General features: G+C 56.8%; 1 protein-coding gene across 3 annotated transcripts; it reads left to right on the forward strand.

The window, feature by feature from the left end:
- The first annotated feature begins 5125 nt into the window (after nucleotides 1–5125).
- On the forward strand, nucleotides 5126–12561 carry KMT5C (lysine methyltransferase 5C). Of its 3 annotated transcripts, none has more exons than XM_041746657.1 (9): nucleotides 5126–5251; nucleotides 6846–7086; nucleotides 7208–7373; nucleotides 7794–7903; nucleotides 8677–8840; nucleotides 8950–8969; nucleotides 10755–10891; nucleotides 11044–11228; nucleotides 11434–12561. In XM_041746657.1, the coding sequence occupies exons 2-9, from the start codon at nucleotides 6977–6979 to the stop codon at nucleotides 11835–11837; spliced, it is 1296 nt and encodes a 431-aa protein (XP_041602591.1). In that variant the 5' UTR covers nucleotides 5126–5251; nucleotides 6846–6976; the 3' UTR covers nucleotides 11838–12561. The 3 variants fall into 3 exon arrangements, with proteins under 3 accessions (XP_041602591.1, XP_041602589.1, XP_041602590.1); XM_041746655.1 differs by having other exon boundaries at nucleotides 5127–5251; nucleotides 11366–12561; XM_041746656.1 differs by lacking the exon at nucleotides 5126–5251 and adding an exon at nucleotides 5269–6053 and having other exon boundaries at nucleotides 11366–12561.
- The last annotated feature ends 3193 nt before the right edge of the window (nucleotides 12562–15754 follow it).

Here is a 15754-nt window from a genome sequence, read left to right on the forward strand (position 1 = left end):
TGGTCTGAAGAAGCCACCTATAAAGGCACACTTCTCGGGTTGCCTTGCTGGCTCAGCGGTTGGGCAGCTGCCTTCAGCTCAGGTCGGGATCCTGGAGACCCGGGACCAAGTCCCGCATTGGGCTCCTTCGAAGAGCCTGCTTCTCCCTCTGCCCGTGTCTCTGACTCTCTCTCTTTCTGTGTATCTCATGAATAAATAAATAAATCTTAAAAAAAAAAATAAAGGCACACTTCTCAAACATTCTAGAGCATTCCAATCACTGGTTTGGGTGATTCTGATTTAGGAATTCTGGGATGTGACCCAACATTCTTCATTCCCACCAAGCACCCATGTGATCCTGCCTGATCCTGTGGGTGCACAAGCCACACTTTGGGCACACTGTCCTAAAATGCTTATTAAATACTCAACCCGGCTTTCTGGAGGCTGAGCTTAGAATCTATGTTTTCTTTTTTTTTTTTTAAGATTTTATTTATTTATTCATGAGAGAACAGAGAGAAAGAGGCAAGAGACATAGGCAGAGGGAGAAGCAGGCTCCATGCAGGGACCCCTATGTGGGACTTGATCCCAGGACTCCAGGATCATTGCCCGAGCCAAAGACAGACACTCAACTGCTGAGCCACCCAGGTGTCCTAGAATCTATATTTTCACTATATTTTCTAGTTGATTGTTTCTCTGCCTCCCTCTCTTTGGGTAGTAAAATATGCATAACATCAAATTTACTGTTTTAACCATTTTTTAAAGATTTTATTTATTTTTTTTAAGATTTCATTTATTTATTCATGAGACACACACACACACACACACACACAGAGAGAGAGAGAGGCAGAGACACAGGCAAAGGGAGAAGCAGGCTCCATGCAGGGAGTCCGACGTGGGACTCTATCCCAGGTCTCCAGGATCAGGCCCTGGGCTGAATGCAGTGCTAAACTGCTGAGCTACCTGGGCTGCCGAGATTTTATTTATTTATTCATAAGAGACACAAAGAGAGAGGCAGAGACACAGGCAGAGGGAGAAGCAGGCTCCATGCAAGGAGCCCAATGTGGGACTTCAACTCAGGAATCTGGGATCATGCCCTGAGCCAAAGGCAGGTGCTCAACCGATGAGCCAGCCACCCAGCATCCCACTGTCTTAACCATTTTGAAGTGCACAATTCAATGGTTTTATGTACATGTACGATGTTCTGCAGCATCACCATTCTTTAGTTCCAAAACCTCATCATCCAAAAAGGAAATCCCATACCTATAATTGATCTCTCTCCATTCTTCCCTCCACCTCCCCCGCCCCTGCCCACTCCCTGGCAACCATAAATCTGCTGTGTCTATGGATTTTCCTATTCTGGATATTTCATAGAAATGGGATCATTCCAAGTCACCTGGGGAGCTCAGTGGATTAAGCATCTGACTCTTGATTTCGGCTCAGGTCATGATCTCAGGGTTGTGAGATCGAACCTTGAGTTGGGCTTCCCACTCAGTGTGGGGTTGGCTTGAGATTCTCTCTCTGCCCCCCTCCCACCTTGTGTGCACACACGCATTCCGTCTCTCTAAAATAAATAAATGAATCTTAAAAAAGAAAAAGAAATGGAATCATTCCATATGTGATTTTTTAAATTAATTTTTATTGGTGTTCAATAAACATACAGAGAAACATACAGAGAAACACCCAGTGCTCATCCTGTCAAGTCCATATGTGATTTTTTGTATCTGGCTCCTTTTACCTGGTATGTTTTCAAGGTTGATCTATGTTGTACAGTTTGTCCAAGCTTCATTCCTGCTCTGGGCTGTCTCTTATTATGCCTTTGGAGGTTGAGAACCAGCTGGATGCTTCTGAGCAATATAGCTCAGACTTTGGGAGTAAACCTCTGGTGTCTGATGTTCAGTTAAATCCCCTCTGTCAGCTTCACTTTGCTCATATGTAAAATAGGGGTTAGGGCAGCCTGGGTGGCTCAGCGGTTTAGTGCCTGCCTTGAGCCCAGGGCGTGCTCCTGGAGACCCAGGATCGAGTCCCACGTCGGGCTCCCTACATGGGGCCTGCTTCTCCCTCTGCCTGTGTCTCTGCCTCTCTTTCTCTCTGTGTCTCTCATGAATAAATAAATAAAGTCTTAAAAAAATATTAATAATAAAATAAAATGGGGGTTATAAGAGCCCTCCCCTAGCAGAGCTATTTGCAAAGTTACCAGCCTATACCAAGAGCTCAGTAAACTGTTAGGCGTGGTCATTACTCCATCTGGTGGATTTGTCAAGTGAACTGACCAATCTTCTGTTGTTGGACATTAAGGCTTTTTGTATTTTTCTGGTTTTTTTTTTTTAAGATTTTATTTATTTATTTGAGAGAGATAGCACAAGTAGGAGAAGGGGCAGAAGAAGAGGGAGAAGCAGGCTGTCTGCTGAGCAGGGAGCCAGATCATGCCATCCCAGGACCCTGGGATAATGACTGAGCCAAAGGCAAACACTTAACTGACTGAGCCACCCAGATGCCCTATTTTTCTGTGTTTTATTTTTTTTTTAAGATTTTATTTATTTATTCATGAGAGACACACACAGAGAGAGAGAGAGAGAGAGAGAGAGAGAGAATCAGAGACATAGGCAGAGGGAGAAGCAGGCTCCATGCAGGGAGCCCGATGTTGTGGGACTGGATCCTGGGACTCCAAGATCATGCTATGGAACAAAGGCAGGTGCTCAACTGCTGAGCTACCCAGGCGTCCCTTTTTCTATATTTTAAACAACTCTGCGGCTAACATCTTTCTATATAAATATCTTAACACTTGCTAGTTATTTTCTTTGAATAAAACCCTGGAAGTGAGGGTACCTGGTGGCTCAGTGGTTGAGCGTCTGCCTTCGGCTCAGGTCTTGATCCTCGGGTGCTGGCATGGCATGATCTGGCTTCTTGCTCAGCGGACAGCCTGCTTCTCCCTCTTCTGCCTCTCTTCTGTGTCTCTCATGAATGAATAAAAATCTTTAAAAAATAAATAAATAAATAAATAAATAAAAGGGCAGCCCCGGTGGCGCAAAGGTTTAGCACCACCTGCGGCCCGGGGTGTGATCCTAGAGACCTGGGATCGAGTCCCACGTCGGGCTCCCGGCATGGAGCCTGCTTCTCCCTCTGCCTGTGTCTCTGCCTCTCTCTTTCTCTCTCTCATGAATAAATAAATAAAATATGATATATATAATGCAATCTTTTTTGAGACATAGAAAAACAACAGATAGTGAATATAGTAAACTCATGTTTCCACCTCTGGACTCTACAAAAGGAGGGAAAAAAAAGTACAAATATTAATGTTTGCATGGCTTTCCTGATTGCATTCTTTCTGGCCCACCTGCAAGGGTCACAGATAGGATTTGCCCCTCCTTTTGTCATGCCTATGCACATCTATACACGTGGAAAACACACATCCACATACAATCTCTTTTTTTCTTTCTTTCTTTTTCTTTTTCTTTCTTTCTTTCTTTCCTTCCTTCCTTCCTTCTTTCTTTTCTTTCTTTTTTTTTTTTTTTTTTACAACCCTCGATTCAAGTGTTTTAAAACTGCCCACATTCGACTCTGCAGAGTTCTGCAGCTAGCTAGCATCATGTTTTGGGGTTGTCCAGGTTGGATGTACAGAGTGCAAGCTCACTCCTTTTCACTGCTGTATGGTGCTCCCCTCTATGAATACCTCATGATCCATTTATCTTCATGTGATGGGCATTTAAACCGATTCCAGGTTGTTGTTTTTTACCACTACAAACATTACTCTTAGGGAGCTTATCTTTTTTGTTCCCATTTGCGAGTATTTTTGTAGGTTATGTACACAAGCGAACAGAAAGAAGGGCTGTCCTTGTAAGATCCAGACGTGCTGATAGGACTTTTCCAGAGAGCCAAGTTTGTAGGGTCCTCTCTGCTTGCTGGCTCCTGCTCTCCTCTGGAGCTGTGGCCGTCCTTATTGGAGAGCTGTGGGTATGTGCCTCATTTGAGGGGAGCGGTCTCAGAGCTGGGGGTAGCCCCAGCTGGGGAAGGATCAGCAGGAACAGAGGGGGGTAGGTAGGCTGGAAGCACGGATGGAAGACAATCGGGAGGGTGTCAAGGGGAAACCCTCAGAGAGGGACCAGCGTGGTCCTTGTTCTACAAACGCGAACCTGAGGTCCAGAGAGGGCAAGCCACTTCCCCAGCATCACAGAGCTATGCAAAAACCTTCAGCTTCTCCTCGCCAGCGGGTCATGCACACATTCATTCATCCAGTGCACATGAAGAAAACACCTATTCCGAGCCAGCCATTGTTCTAAACACACAAGATACACGGCAGTGAGTAACACAAAGACGGCCTGCTCCGAGTGCGGAGCTTATTTTTCTGGGCATAATTATGATGAATTGGTAATTATGCATGCCTCCAGGATTGCAGCTGGGGGGGGGGGAGACTGTCCCATGAGAGTTTTCTCCAAGGCCCCGCTTCCCAGGCTCCTCCTGTCCGACCCGTTCATCCACACAGCTACCGCGGGGTTCTCGGGGTTCTCGCAGCCCAGAAGGTGCTCCAGCCACCAGGGAGAGCGAGGTGCCCTTTGTAGCCGGACAGGGCTGTCAAATAAAGTTTTGTCGCCTCGGCAACCGCAGGCCGGGCGGGATCTACCCGGGCGACCGCGCACGCCCACCCGCCCGCCCCAGCGTTCTCCCCGAGGTTCGCGAAGGTTTCGCGGAAGAAAAAGAATGGGCCAGAAGCGACGCCACGGTGACGGGCGGAGGCCCTAGCCTATGGGAGGCCGAGCCGTTCCAAGGCCAGCCAGTCACACGCGGGCTATGGAGCCGGCGAGCCCGCCCCTTTCCACTAGGACCTGAATAACCTGACCCAAACCCGAGTTTCGCCTGGAGCCACGACGCTCTCGGCCAATGAGAGCGTCGACTCCTGGCTGTGGGCGGGGCGTGTCTCCATGGCAGCGGCGGAAGGACAGCGGCGGGAGCCATTAGCCAAAGTCGGCGGCTCTTGGCAGCGGCGCGAGCTGAGCGGGGTTTCGTAGGGGCACGGACCGGAGGGCAGGCGGGGAGGGGCCGAGTGGGTCTCGACCAATGAGAGTGGCGGAAGCGCCGCAGCCGCTGAGAATGGCGGCGGCCTCGACCAATGGGCGCTCCCGCTGGCTGCGGTGAGGCGGGCCCGGCGGCGCAGACTGGAGGCGCGGCGACCGTGTCTGACGAGAGCTGGAGCAGGCAGTGGGAGGAGGTGGTGGCGGCTGCGGCTCTGGTGCCTGAGGAGGAGGAGGAGGAGGAGGAGGAGGAGGAGGAAAAGCGGGTGAGGGGCGGCGCGGGGCCCGACCTCTGAGCCCCCTCTTGGCCCCCAGCCCGCGCTGCCTTGGCTCCCGGTCGCCCCCAGCCCCGCCCGCCCCCCGCCCCGCCCGGCCCCTCCTCAGGTCCAGGCGCCCACGTCTCCCGCCCTTCGGCCTCTGGCTGCTCCGGGCGCCCAGCCTCTCCCCGCACCCTCGGGTCGCCCCGGCACCCCCCCGCTCCCCTCCTTGGCCCTCAGGCTCTTCCCCTGCACTCTCGCTGCCTGCCAGGCCCCTGTCTGCTTCTTGAGTGCCCCCCCTTCTTGCTGGCACCTCAGCCCCGGCTCCTGGACCCCCAGAGCTTGCCCACGTCCCTTCCTGGAGCACAAGCTCTTCCTCCCGGGGTGTGCAGGACCTGCCTCTCCGCTGCTTCTCCACGCCCCGCTCTGCACCCCTAGGCCCCGGTCCTCCTCCTCAGGACCTGCCCTCGACCCCAGCTCTCCACTCTGGCGTTCGTGGGGTCGTCCGTGACCCCCAGGCCTCCGAACCGCGCTCTGTCCAGCAGGCGCCCCCGGCCCTCCTCTGTGCCCCAGATCCCCGCTGTGCAGTGTATTTTGTCTACCCACAAGCTTGTCTGCAGCTTCCGCTCCGTCCCGGCGCCCTCTCGCATCGTCCCCTCTTTATGTATCCCCAGCCTTCCTGTCTTTTCTGGAACCCCTTCCCCACAGCTCTAGCTGCTGGTCCCTCTTCAGCTCCCCTTCCTCGCGGTCCCCCGCGGACTCTCCCTGAAGCACCGTGGCGTGGATGCCCAGCAGGCCTTCTGTAGTCAGGGTCAGGGGTCTTGTTTTGTTTCCTTTTGCTAATTCCCTTCTTTCTCCCCTCTTGATAGACCTGTACTGCCTCTCCATATCAGTCCTTTCCTCTACCCCCTTCCCGGCTTTGTCCTCTGAGCCCCCCCTCCCTCCCCCAGAATCCTTGGAGAGGGAGCAGGTGCTGGGATCCCTCCTCCGCGCTCCCTCCCCACCCCCCTCCAGGCTGCCTGAGGCTTCTCCCATAGCCTCCAGATGATTCCCAAGGGCTGCTGGGGAGGAATGGAGGGGTGGCTGGAGGGAGGTGGAGGCTGAGGCCAAGAAGAGTGGGGGTGGGTGGAGGAACAGGCTGTCCTAGCGGGTGGGAAGCCTTGGATTTTTCCTTGGTGAGGGCTGGAGGTGGAGATGGGCTCCCCCTGACTCCCACCCCTGTAGGGTTAAGCCTTTAGGGTTATCCCTGACTGCCAACTAATCAGCCTTCCCTGAGCCAGTAGGGATGAGTGCGTTTGCGTGTGTGTGTGTGTGTGTGTGTGTGTGTGTGTGTGTGCGCGCGCGAGAGAGAGAGAGAGAGAGAGAGAGAGAGAGAGAGAGAGAGAGAGAGAGAGGCATGAGGGAATCTGCATGTGTGTGGGTGTGCACAGCAGGTGGTCATGGGTGCTTGAAGGATTTGTGTCTGTGCTCCAGAGCATGAAGATACTAATGACGATGACTGGCATTTCTTTAGGGGCTTCCCCACTATCAGAAGTACTTGTTGCATTCTGGCTTCACCGAGAGCCCTGTGAAGTCAGCATTGCTTTTACTCCCTGATTTATAGATGAGACTGGAGACCTTTAAAAGCCTTGCCAAACTCCGCGCAGCTCCTAAGTGGCACTTCTGGGGCACTGCCCCTGCCCCTACCTTGTGCCCTCCACTCCGGGCCAGAGGCAGCATGGTCCGTGGGGCACCATGGGACCGGACAGAGTGACAGCCAGAGAGCTGTGTGAGAATGACGACCTTGCCACCAGCCTGGTCCTGGACCCCTACCTTGGCTTCCGTACCCACAAGATGAACGTCAGGTGAGGCGGCTGGGGACCCCTTCCCTTCCTCCAGGGCCCCTGCAGCCCCAAGAGGGGGTGGGGGCGGGGCCTGGGAAGGCCCGGCCAAGGCCCTGGGACCCAGGCATGCCCTCTCCCCCAGCCCTGTGCCCCCACTGCGGCGACAGCACCACCTGCGCTCAGCGCTGGAGGCCTTCCTGAGGCAGCGGGACCTGGAGGCTGCGTACCGGGCCCTGACGCTGGGAGGCTGGATGGCCCACTACTTCCAGAGCAGGGGCCCGCGGCAGGAGGCTGCCCTCAAGACCCACGTGAGGGCGCCCTTCCCTTCATCTCCACCCTCAGCCCACAGGTCTTCCCTCTCACCTCCGCCACCCTGCCAGACAGAACCTCTGGAGCCCCAGGCTCTGCCCATCTCCACCCCACCTCACCCCCCCACCCCCACCCTCTGCAAATCCCCCACCCCCACAAGACGCCCTAACTTCCTAGCCATTGGGACCATCTGAGACAAGGCTCAGAGAATCCTAGGAGAGGAGAGTTGGGGGCCCTCTGAGATGGAGTACAACCTCTTCATTTGACAGATGAGGAAACTGAGACCCCCAAAGGGGAAGTGAACCCCCCAAGACCACACAGCGAGTCAGTGACAGAGCAGGACTAGGACCCAGGAGAGAGAGGGCCGAGGACGACCCTGCCCCAGCTCCTCACCCCGCCAACCCCCTCACCTCCCCCAGATCTATCGCTACCTCCGAGCCTTCCTGCCTGAAAGCGGCTTTACCATCCTGCCCTGTACACGCTATTCCATGGAGACAAATGGAGCCAAGATTGTGTCTACCAGAGCTTGGTAAGAGGGCAGAGCTCACAGACAAGAGCCCTGGAGGCTGCTGGGAGAGGATACCCCAGCAGACCAGGGCAGAAGCCTCTGGTGCTGAGGCCAGGTCTAGTCCCAGAGACCCTCTTGGCCTTCAACAGCCCTGATGGGGGATGAGAACTCCATGCGACCCTGGGGTTCCAGGGGCTGCTAGGAAAGTACTGACTGTCCCCAGGACTGTGGCAGCCTTGGTGCCAGTGGGGCCTCTGCTGCATAGACCATGCTACTGGGTAAGGGGCAGGGCAGTGAGCAAGGTCGACCCTGCCAGCCACTCACAGTGTAGACAGAAGGCAGGTGTAGCCAAGTAAACACACAGGTACTGACCACAGTTCCTAGGTGCTTCAGGAGCCACTAGGGAATTTTGAATGTTCTTGGGAAGCAGGCCTAGGCAGAGGCCCACCAGAGGGTCTGGTGAAGCATGTGGGGTAGCAGCTTGTGAAGAGTCCAGGCAGAAGGGCAACTTGTGCAAGGCCCAAGGGGTTTTGGGCCTGGAAGAGGAGCCAGAGCAAGAGGACAGTGTGAGTGGTGCCTGGCTTGTAGTGTCCTGTCTGGGCACCATCCTCTCTCCAAGGATGCTGGATCTAGGAAGTACCCCTGGTAGATGCAGTGGTGGGTGGGTTTGAGAAATCGGACCACGGTGGCCAGCAGTGTAATGCAGGAGGCCTGGTCCCCTAGAGCCCCTGTCCATGGAGATAGTGGCTAGAGGTGCTGTGCACAGACCCACCCACTGCCTGGCCTCTTGGCAGGAAGAAGAATGAGAAGCTGGAACTGCTGGTGGGCTGCATCGCAGAGCTGCGGGAGGCCGACGAGGGGCTGCTGAGAGCTGGCGAAAACGACTTTAGTATCATGTACTCCACCCGCAAGCGCATCGCACAGCTGTGGCTGGGCCCGGCAGCCTTCATAAACCATGGTGGGGGCAGGGGCAGGGCGGGGCGGGTGGCAGGGAGGGTGGCCAGCCACCCCTCCACTCACCTTAATCTCTTCTCTCCCTCTCCTTCACCCACTCCTCCATGCTCCAGACTGCAAACCCAATTGCAAGGTAAGACTTGGGGACCTCCACCCAGGAGTGGGCATGGGGTGATGAGGGGGCCCCAGGGAAGGGCATTTGTGTCAGTGACTAGCCCAAAACTGCCCAGAGTCTCCCCATCTGACAGAACTGTCCTCCAGCCCTGGTTTTGTAGCTCCAGAATCATGTTTGTGGCTGCAGCGATCAGAGAGTCAGGGAGGAGGGGGCCTTGGCTAGACTCAGGGCTATGCCACTTAGAGGAGGGAGCGAGCCCCTGGCCTCATGTGGAGATAGATGCCCGCTGGCCACAGCAGAAGGCGAGGTGAGGTGTTGGGGTGGCTGGGGGGCAGGAAGCTGTCAATTCGTGCAAGCCACCTCGGGTAAAGCCAGAGACAGCCCTAGAAGATGAGAGTCGGGGAGGCAGGGCTTCCAGGCAGAGGAGTGAACTGAGGATGCAGCTTTGGGATAGGGGTGTGGGGAGGGGCCACTGTGTCTTCTACATGGTGGAGCATGGGGTGTGTGAACACAGAGCAGTCTCGAGAAGGCCTTGAGTACACATCCTGCTGAATGTTGGGCCCCAAGGTGTGACAGGGGGTCCAGAGCTGGGGCTCCAGAGTTAGAACTGGATCTGAGTCTTTGCCTCACTCACTTCTCTTGCGTGGGAGCCCGTGGGAACTCACCTCCTGCAAGGGAAGTGAAGTGCACACCCTGGTTCCTGTGTTCTGTGACTGCAGACCCGTCCAGTTGTGTGGATTTGGGGGTGAGAAAAATGCTCGGGAGCACAGAAAACCAGGCTCTGGAGTGCAGCAGATGGCAGCTGCCTGAGGGCCCAGGAGTAAGGCCATGCAAAACAGGGAGACTGCACAGAAGTCCCGCCAGAGCTAGCCCTGGAAGGAGGACTAGGATTTTTCTAGGTGTTGAAGGAAAACCGACGTGTCAGGGCATCCCAGATGGGATGGTCCAAAGATTCTGGTCCATGGTCCATGTATCAGATGGATACATCTCAGTGGAGGGCCAAGGAGGCAGGACCAGCCTGGTGACTCTGGCGTCCACATGCCACAAGGAGCTCAAGTCTGCCCTGTGGACGCTCCCACTGGGTGAATAATGGGGCTTGGCTCTGAGACAGCCGTGGCAGCTTATGAGGTAGAGGTTTGGCAGGAAGGGGAAGGACCAGAAGCTGCCCTGTGACCTGGTGTGTGACCTGGTATGTAACTGAGTGAGAGGTTGGCTCCAGCTGGAGTAGGGGATAGGATAAAGACACAAGACCCGGTGCACAGATGCTCCGGCCAGTTGGTCTGGGATAAGGCAGGCAGGTGGTGAGAGCCACCCCCAGATGTGTGTCAGGCTAGAGTGCAGGGACTGATGGGGGTCCCACTCCTCCCAGACTGGTGGGGGGTTGGGAGGCAGAAGGCAGGAGTGGCCGGTGGGCCAGCAATCCCAGACCTGGGCTGCAGAGTGGCCGGACCCTCTGGAAAGGAGCTGGCCACTGGGGTACAAGGTGCGGGGAGTAGGGAGTGGGTTCAGTGTGTCAGAGGGGTGGAGGAAGAGTGCAGGAGGGAGTGGGCCATGCGCATTGCCAACACCACCAGGGTCTAGTTAGACCATCATCATGTGGGGAGGGTAGAAGCCAGCAGAAGGGTGGGAGGTCAGGGAGTGTGTGTGGCAGGCAGGCCCTGGAGGTGAACCCCCCTCCCAGGGCTCTGGGCTCCTGGCCCCTGCCAGTCCCTATCCCAGGCCCCATCCCCAGGAGTGCACTTGGAGTGGACTGGCCAGGTGGGGTGGAGCCTAGGACAGGCTTCTGAGCATCCTGGCCCCCAGTTTGTGCCGGCAGATGGGAATGCAGCCTGTGTGAAGGTGCTTCGGGACATTGAGCCAGGGGATGAGGTGACCTGCTTTTATGGTGAGGGCTTCTTTGGTGAGAAGAATGAGCACTGTGAATGCTACACATGTGAGAGGTGAGGCATCCAGAGAGGCCATAGGATGGCCTGGGGAGGCTGTAGGGAAGCATGTGGGGGCGGAGGTACTGGGGAGGTCATGGGAAAGCTGTGCCTGTGAACCCAGAAGTCCTCCCTCAGGACCTGCTCCCATCTCCCCCCACCCCCACAAGGAAAGGCGAAGGAGCCTTCCGCCTGCGGCCCAGGGAACCCTTGCCCCCTCGGCCCCTGGACAAGTACGAGCTCCGGGAGACCAAACGGAGGCTGCAGCAGGGCCCAGACCGTAGTCGCCGGCAGGGCCCCCTGGGCCCCAGGGCCTGTGCCCACCTGTCCCCGCTGCACCGGGACCCATTCTGTGGTGAGCCCCCCCAGGCCCACCCCCTTGTCTGCTGGCCGCCTGCCCTGCCCCTTCCTGCCCTCTGGCCCCTGGGCACCCTCCTCAAGGCCCCGCTCACCAGCCCCTCGTGTCTCTCCCCCTCCCCCGGGCCTCCACAGCTGCCTGCCAGCCCCTGCGCCCCCTGCCCTGCGGCACTCGCCCTGACGCCTCGCCCCTCTGGCTCCAGTGGCTGCCTCAACCCCAGCTCCGGGCGCGCCCCCGGCGGCGCCGACGCCCCCAGCCCCGGCGGGCCCCTGCGCTCCCTGTCCTCCGTGCAGCCCGCGTCTCCTTGCACCAGTGGGGAGGCTGTGGCCCTCGCTGCTGCCTGCGCGCAGAAGCCCTGGTGGCCCTGGGCCCAGCCCCCCGAGCCCACTGGGCCCCTCAGCAGGACTGGCACTGGGCCCGGCGTTATGGGCTGCCTTACGTGGTGCGCGTGGATCTGAGCCGCGTGGCTGCAGCCCTGCCTGCCACCCCTATTCCCACCCCTGTTGGGACCCCAGGCCCCACCCCCTTCCCGAAGCAGGCCCTCGCCTTTGCCCCCTTCAGCCCACCCAAGCGTCTGAGGCTGGTGGTCAGCCATGGCTCCATTGACTTGGACGTCAACGGTGAGGGGCCATGAGGAGCTGGACAGGGAGGCCACAGGCCAGGAGAGCAAAGGGTCCCTCCTTGTCCTCCATCCTCCCCAAGCCCCAGGTTCTCCAGGACTTACTGACCTCTAGAAGGAGCTGTTGGACCTCTGGGAGGGAGCTGGCCCTTGGCCCCAGCACAGTTCTGACCTGGGCTGAGTGGGTTTGGAGACACCCAGGGATCTGACCCCTGACCTTTTGTGACTGCTGACCCCTGAGCCACCCCCACCCCCAGCAGCGTGTTCTGGTCCTGGCTGCCCTTCCCCAACTCCAGCCTCAGGACTATGGGAGCCGTTCCCTTCCCTACCCACCTCCTGCCCAGGGAGCAAAGCCATAAGGGGTGGGGGCCACCCCATGGCATCTCCCCAGAAGCCCAGGCCTCAGGAGGAGTGAGACTCACCTAGGGGTGGCACTCCCTAGAGACTGTACTCCGGAGGGGAATGGGCTTGCTTTCAGCTCTGCGACTGTCCTGTCCGAGGTGGGGGGCAAGGTGGGGGTTGTCTGGGACATGCCCTCACCACCCTGTGGGTCTCAGGGAGGCCGGATGCGACCTCATCTTTCTCATGGTGCTATCCCTGGTGCTACTGGGGTGTGGGGGTCCCTCCCCTCCCTCACACCAGAATGGGATATGTTGGGGGATTGGAAGCACTTGAACTTTTTATTTTATTAAAACCTTGTTATAAACAGCACCCTTTGTAGCTTTTCATTTTGATTGATGTTTTGAGGGAATGTTTATCAGCAGGGGGAAACCCTCGGCCCTGCTGGGGAAACCAGGTCAGGGGGAGGTGGCCCCAGGCTTTGGGGGCCTACGAGCTTTAGAAGAAAGGTCTGCAGGTTGTCCTAGAGGCCAGAATCACAACTGCACCTGAGCCAGATTTAGGAAGAGTGCCTCAGGCGCTGTCCTCACGAGCTGGGCTCTCTCATCGTTCAGATGAGGTAACAGGTCCAGCAAACAGAGGGACTCGCCCGCAGGTCCTGTTGTCCCTGCATCCTCCTCCATGTTCTGTTGGTCAGCCCAGCTCTACGGGGCCAGGGCGGTGAACCTCAAGCTGCTCAGGATCCAGGTCAGTGGGGACCCTCCCATCCCTCTTCATCCTCACCTCCCTCTGCTCAGTGGCACAGAACAAATGCAAGCAAGGCAGACAGCTAGCCAGGACCAGTGAGTGTGGCCTCACACAGCCTGAGGGTCAGGTGGGGCTGGGGGCTAAGGAGAGGGTGGGGCGGCAGGGAGAGGCCCCTGGGTGGGGCAGAGGAACCGCCTGGGGCTGTAACCTTTTTACTTCAAATTCCTTTCATTTACTGAGAGCTGGTTTCCTTTCAGAACTAGAGGAGACAAAGGGCCTGAGACCCGGTTTCCCTGGGACTCTTATTACCCCTGGTAGTTTTCTCCTTCCTGTTAAAGATGGGGGAGAAGAGAACATAGAGGACCACAGAGGGAGGACTATCCTTAAAGAACTGGGCATCTGCACGGACTGCAGTGCAGGCACCTTCACTGAGGCTTCTAGACAAACAGCACAGCAGAGCCAGGAATCTTCTCCCCCGAAGGCCACTGGGGGTTACAAGAACCTCCAGAGGAGATCCCTGGGTGGCTCAGCAGTTTAGCACCTGCCTTCGGCCCAGGGCATGATGCTGGAGTCCGGGGATCAAGTCCCATGTCGGGCTCCCTGCATGGAGCCTGCTTCTCCCTCTGCCTGTGTCTCTCATCTCTCATGAATAAATAAAATAAAATCTTTAAAAAAAAAAAAAAAAAAAAGAACCTCCAGAAATTCTATTTTAAACATAGTAACTACACGGGGGATCCCTGGGTGGCTCAGCGGTATAGCGCCTGCCTTTGGCCCAGGGCGCAATCCTGGAGTCCCGGGATCGAGTCCCACCTCGGGCTCTAGGCATGGAGCCTGCTTCTCCCTCCTCCTGTGTCTCTGCCTCTCTATGTCTATCATAAATAAATAAATAAATATTTAAAAAATTATAAACATAGTAACTACATATGCATGTGCACTGCCTTCTCAGGGGAGGGAGTTTGGAGCCTTCATCCAACTCTCAAAAGTATCTGGAACCCAAAAAACAGATCAGAAACTGATGGGCAGGGTCTCACCCTTGGCGCTGCCGCCGTCCTGAGCCAGCCCATTCTGTGTTGTAGGATGAGGAGCACCAGGGGTAACAAAAGTGGTTCCAGACAGTGCCAAATGTCCCCCCGGGGCCAGAGCCACCCTGAGAATCACTGGGCTGGGCAACAGGGAAGACCTCCAGGACGAACTGTGGGCAATACCCATGGCTGGGCTGTGTCCTGGTGCCAGCCTTCACGATAGCACTCCCAGATGACCTGTGGACAGTAGGTACATGCACAGAGTCCCCGTTGCTGCCAGTTTCCTCCAGGACCCCCAAGTAGATAGTCCACTACCACCACAGGGAAGTGTAAGGAGTTCAAGATGTATCCAGAGAAGTGTCTCCAGCTGTGCTGGGCCTCCAGAGCTCCCCCTGGTGGCTCAGGGCCTGGTGGGTGGGGTGGGTAGCCGGGGTTATGTGTGCAGGGCCGGGTCAGGAGGAGCCCCATCAGACAAGAGGCAGCCTGGGCTGAGCCAAGCAAGGGCAAAGGGAAGGTGGCGGGAGGTGAAGGAAAGAAGGAGCTGCAGGAATCAGAACAATTGTAGCTCACAGGACGGGCTGCACTCCGCTGCTCCTCCCCCGAGTGCTCTCCTCCCCTCTGGTGGCTGGTTCAGCAGCAGAGCCAAGAGTGCCCTCCAGGCTGGGCACCCCAATCCTGGGCCCACATGTCTCCTCGAGGGCGCTCTTTGATGCTTTTGCATGCCTGCAGTGTTGACCAGCCGCTTCGGGCCCTTGCTGCTGATGGGCCGGCCATCCTGGAGCTGCTGATCCTGGAGCTGCTGATCCCAGAGGGCCGCTGGCAATCTGTCACTCCCACCGTCCAGTGTGGTGTTAGGCACCATCACTGAACCGCCAACACTGATGCTGAGTTCCTCGAATTGCCTCTGTGGACAGAGCCCCCCGCCACACACACACCCTGAGAACACCCAGCTCCACAATCCTGTGACTCAGCATCATCCTCCCCGACAGCCCTATGAAGTGCACGCGTTGTTATCACTGCATTTGGGATGAAAAGACTGTGGTGCTGAAGACTTAGGGGATTTGTCTGGGGCCATTTCTCAGGAGTTCATCGGGCTCTGAGAAGGAGGCAGACACCAGAGAGAGGAGGCTGGAGCTGGGCCCACTGGGAACCAAGGGACCATGAGCTGGGCTGCAGGGCTTCCATGGGGTGGAGGTGGGAGGAGAGGAGAGGGAGAGCAGGGGCCTGGGGTCTCGGGTTCCTGGGGGAAGGGCCACTGAGCAGCTCGGTGGGCCCAGGATTGGGGTGCCCAGCCTGGAGGGCACTCTTGGCTCTGCTGCTGAACCAGCTACCAGAGGGGAGGAGAGCACTGGGGGGAGGAGCAGCGGAGTGCAGACCCCGTCCTGTGAGCTACAATTGTTCCCTTTCCTGCAGCTCCTTTCCTTCACCTCCCACCATCTTCCCTTCTTACAGGGAAGCCCTGGAGCCTGTCTGTAGATAGGGAGGAAGCTGCTGGCTGAGGGTCTGCAGAGATCAGAGAATGATTAGAGAAGGACTGAGGTTGACGGGAAGGGGGCAATAGGGAGAGCAGGGCCGCAGGTTGGAGGCAGGGGCAGGGAACCAGTCGAGTGGCCTTAGTTTGCTTGGATCTGGGAGGCTGCTTCAGAGGGGCTGGTAGAGGAGCAGTGGGACAGATGTTCAGAGTTCAGGGCCTGAGAGTTTGCAGTGTTGTTGGGCGTGGGCATACACAGGACAATGGTGGCAGAGTGGGAAGAATGTTCCAGAAGAGGGGTGCCTGTAGCTCTGTTAAGCACCAG

Source organism: Vulpes lagopus, chromosome 2 (genome assembly GCF_018345385.1).
Source record: "Vulpes lagopus strain Blue_001 chromosome 2, ASM1834538v1, whole genome shotgun sequence".
NCBI classification, from domain to species: domain Eukaryota; kingdom Metazoa; phylum Chordata; class Mammalia; order Carnivora; family Canidae; genus Vulpes; species Vulpes lagopus.

What these genes read in the sequence shown, in the direction of transcription:
- KMT5C (XM_041746655.1), top strand. Translation starts at nt 6,977, where the DNA reads ATGGGACCGGACAGAGTGACAGCCAGAGAGCTGTGTGAGAATGACGAC. An exon ending in ATTGTGTCTACCAGAGCTTG is followed by an intron (nt 7,904 to 8,676) that starts GTAAGAGGGCAG and finishes GCCTCTTGGCAG; the next exon opens with GAAGAAGAATGAGAAGCTGG. An exon ending in GCACCGGGACCCATTCTGTG is followed by an intron (nt 11,229 to 11,365) that starts GTGAGCCCCCCC and finishes GGGCCTCCACAG; the next exon opens with CTGCCTGCCAGCCCCTGCGC.